This window comes from Melanostigma gelatinosum, assembly GCF_949748355.1.
Source record: "Melanostigma gelatinosum genome assembly, chromosome: 6".
NCBI lineage: Eukaryota > Metazoa > Chordata > Actinopteri > Perciformes > Zoarcidae > Melanostigma > Melanostigma gelatinosum.
The window spans coordinates 21,769,638-21,773,564 of record NC_136639.1 but is presented as its reverse complement, the minus strand read 5'-3'; the positions used below and the strand labels follow the sequence as shown (position 1 = coordinate 21,773,564).

Sequence of the window (3,927 nt, the reverse complement as noted above, 5' to 3'; positions counted from 1 at the left end):
TACTAATATACCACATTGTCAAATAAGAACAATGAAACGCTTGTTAGAGACAATTATAAACTTTGAAAAGAGCCATTTTACATAATGAGTCCAATTACTTTGAATACTTTTTCTGATAATACTTATGTACTTTTACTAACATTGACTTTTTTTTGCAATGGAGTATTTTTATTTTTAGAATATGACATATAATATATGGTAAGTCTACTAGCAGTGAGATTATTAAGTGTAACTTAACCTAGCCTTTTTAAAACATGGCTTTAAAACAACAATGATTCTTCTTCTATCGCGCATTTGGTGCCGGCTCTGTTTGTCCATCGCTTATTCCGTAGTGACTCTTGTAGCAGATACTTTATCGTGCGCAGCTTTTATGCAATTTACGGTGCAACGAATTCTACTGCGCGGTCACAGTGGCTTTAAGATACAGTTGTTGTCGACACTGTTGTGATAGAAATACACCAGTGACACACTTTTAAACTTGCATTCATTTATCTCTATAGTTAATTTATTTGTCTCGATCCTGCACTTTACTGCGCATTATCGCGCAGCTTTGACTGTCACGTGAGCTGTCTCGTGACATCAGGAAGAAGGAATGACAACAGAGAGGATGCTGCTGCTGCTTTAACACTTTTCAACTCTTCATTTTCAGAAAGCAACAGACAACAATGACTTCTTTTTTAAAAGAAACACAAAGGTAAGCAGCTTTTATTTTTGGATTTACAGAAAATAAATCCTTCCAGCAACGTTATCTTACGTGAAGAGACCTGTAGCCAAATCCCGAGAAAGAAAGGCATCCTCAAAGTTACCGGTGTTGTGATCTGGTGCATACATGGACCTTAGCAAACACGTTACACTAGCGTGGCAATGACTTACGTTACTGCTGTCCTCATTAAGCTTCGTGTTTATTCGGTTTTCTTGCTCTCTTACTTCTAATTCGAAGTAACATTTAACTTGTCAGGAAATCTCCTTTAGTCTATTTCCTCTTCTATTAAGACTTTGTACAATCAACCACAATCTTTCAGACGGAAATGTAAATTAAGTAAAATCTTAAAGGATACATTTCACTTTGCAGACAAAAGGTTTTAGACTTACAATTTGTTTCCAAAACATGTAGCTATGATGCACTGTTTTAGGTTAACTAGGTTGCATTGGGCAATCAAACCAATGAAATACAACACACCATGTGTGGACTAATGTAATAACGTAAATGTAGTGTTTTTGCGTGTGTGTGAAAACGTCTCAAATGTATTAGAGCTGGTAATTTGTATTACATCAATGTTTGTAGTGCTACTACCTGACTCAAGTAGGACTTCTCTCTTCTGATGGAGTGTATTAGCTTTGTGGTATTACTAACTTAGTTTTTAATGCACACATGTACAACTAGTGAAATAGCTGTGAAAACAGTAGGGCTGCACAATTATTTGGAATTTTATTGAAATTTCATTATGGACTACTGCATATTTCAAATCACAGGAGGTGCACATATTTGTTTAAGGCGAAATGTCTGTCAAAATACCATTTTAAATGAAATATTGTCGTGCTGCAGAGACATCCTATCCTACACATTATATCCATAGAAAACATCTTTGGTACAGACAAAAATCAAACCATAATCATTTTAATGTGTTTTTCCATCAAAATGAGAACAATTATGTGAAACGTATCATTCCCTCTAATATCGCAAATCATATCCCGATTACAATGTCAGTCAAAATTAGATATATTTTTAATATCGTTCAGCCCCAGCATACAGCCTGTTTATTCTGCAGTAGCTATTATGTCTGTGTGTGCGGCGTAGTAGTACTAGTCATAACATTTATGTACACACGTGTACCTTATTATAGGGTGCTCTCTTCACTCTTCATCCTCATACTGATGCTTTTATCCCCGTGGAATCTATTGCAATACGTCGAAGACACTTCTATTTGCTGATGTTGTCACTGCTGTATTTTTTATAGCTAATGTCTGTTTGTTGTCAATGTATAGAAGTGCCTTTTGAAATGCAATGACAGCCAGCGTGACACACCTTTCATGTATCACATCATACTCTTGGCAGTGAACCGTGATTCTGTTTCTTAACTCAAAAGATCTGAGCGCTTTCTGCGCCGCCGTCATTAACACTCGCGACTCCTCTCTCCGAACAGCATCAAAGAAGCGGTGACTTTCATCAACGCGATTGATGTGAACAAGTTCTCCAGGCTGATCTCCCGCATCATACAAAAGCTTCATCTGAAGGTGCGGAGACTGCGCACACTGTTAACCGAGCCAAAGACAAGAGGCTTTTGAGGCTTTTTGCTGCAAAGCTGTAGTGCCAGAGAGAGCAGTGCATGCATAATGACTTACTGAAGCATCAGTCACACACTCTGCTCTAATGAATGCACACGCATGCCTGGCCCTGTGGAGCTGGTTGTCAAGGTGTCAGTCATTAATGCTAAGAACAATTTGTCTGTTGAGTTCTGTGTTTTGATTTGCTGAGAGAAAGTAATACACCGTTTGTTTAATGAGAATATTTATAAAAAAATACATTGACGTGTCACAGCCTGAAAAGCACAGGTGTAACCAACTACATTGCACTGGTTTGCCTCACTGTATGGCTTCCTGTTGCATGGACTAAGTAGAGCCATTATCAATGTTATTAGTTTAATCTGTGATGTTGACTCCACGGTGTTCGTTCAAATGTCAGATTATTTTGAATTTGAACTGTTAAACATTGTATTCTGGCTTCTGACACACACACACAATCTATTCTAAAAATGTTTCGTATTTTGAAATCATAAATTAGCTTTTCAATTATTCTTTCCAGTTCTTGAAAACACAGAGTCAACCATGTCTCCTACACAGGGCGAGCGGACATTCAGCGACGAGGAGGAAGAGAAACTTCAGGCTGCTCTCTCATTGGACAAACAGGCTCTCAATCTAGTCCTGGAAACTGCTGCGTTTATACTGGAGCAGGTGAGGGGGGGGGGGGGGGGGGGTCATCTGACATTTGTTACAGTACTGTGTGGGTTTCATCTAATTTTTCTTCATAGTGTCATCTTATTAGTGTATCTTATTGCTCTATAATTCTTAATATTTAGTTGTTAAATATAATGAATAGAAGGGTTCAACATTAGGTATTAGATGTGATGGAGGAGGCCAAGTAAGTAACGCAAACGTTCTGTATGAGGATTTACATTGCTTTGGTATTGGGAAAGAAATAACAGGACAACCCACTTTAGTATGTTGTTTCAGTGCAGACAGAATAGTCTGTCCACTTGATATTTACCTCCAGGGCTTGTTTGCCTTACACACAAGCATTTAACTGAGAAAAATCATCAGAAAACCAAAAGATAATGCAGTAAATGACCATGCAAAGTTACTATTGCTACTTTGCTTAAGTGCATATTTTCAGAAAGAAAGTGAGACGGATAGAAATTGGCATGTAGCGTTCGTGCCTGTTAGTGTGGATCTCATTGTGAGTCCATTTCTCCAGCTGGGGTCACTGTTGCATCATGAGTTGCTGTATTGTAGCAATGTTGAGTGTATAGAGTTGAATAGGATTGTGAGAGTGAACTGTTTCACCGGTAAGACACGGTTAATGGTATGTAAAGTCATTCTAACCCGTATCTCCTCTCGTCTGTAGGCAGTGTATCATAACGTAAAGCCGGCCTCTCTGCAGCAACAGCTGGAGGCGGTTCATCTAAACCCAGACAAGGCCGAGGTGTTCTCTCAAACCTGGGCCACGGCCGGACCCGAGCTGGTGGAGAAACTAAAGCAAAACACCTTTGCTCCGAAGAAGGTGAGGCTGATCAACAACTGTATTTGTTCGGCCGTTGTTGCCATCAGACAGCTGTAGCTCTGAACTTTGGCTAAGTCTACTATAGCGCAACCCTCAACCTGAGCATGTTGCTGACATGTAAGATTAATCCTCTGCCAGACACTCTGTAA

The 3,927-nt window shown here is 39.1% G+C and overlaps 1 protein-coding gene across 5 annotated transcripts in view; it reads left to right on the top strand.

Annotated features, from left to right (window-relative positions):
- Window positions 1-582: 582 nt before the first annotated feature.
- commd10 (COMM domain containing 10) overlaps window positions 583-3,927 on the top strand; it is a 117,600-nt gene continuing 114,255 nt past the window's right edge. For 4 of the 5 annotated variants that reach the window (XR_013772053.1, XM_079270048.1, XM_079270047.1 and 1 more), the window contains exons 1-4: window positions 583-694; window positions 2,145-2,235; window positions 2,842-2,952; window positions 3,623-3,778. Coding sequence is in view for 4 of the 5 variants with exons in the window: in XM_079270048.1 (XP_079126174.1) it covers window positions 666-694; window positions 2,145-2,235; window positions 2,842-2,952; window positions 3,623-3,778 (387 nt within the window). In the remaining variant the exon portion in view is untranslated. Of the gene's footprint in view, window positions 695-2,142; window positions 2,236-2,803; window positions 2,953-3,622; window positions 3,779-3,927 lie in introns of those variants that run through there. The other variant, XM_079270049.1, reaches the window with a different exon arrangement.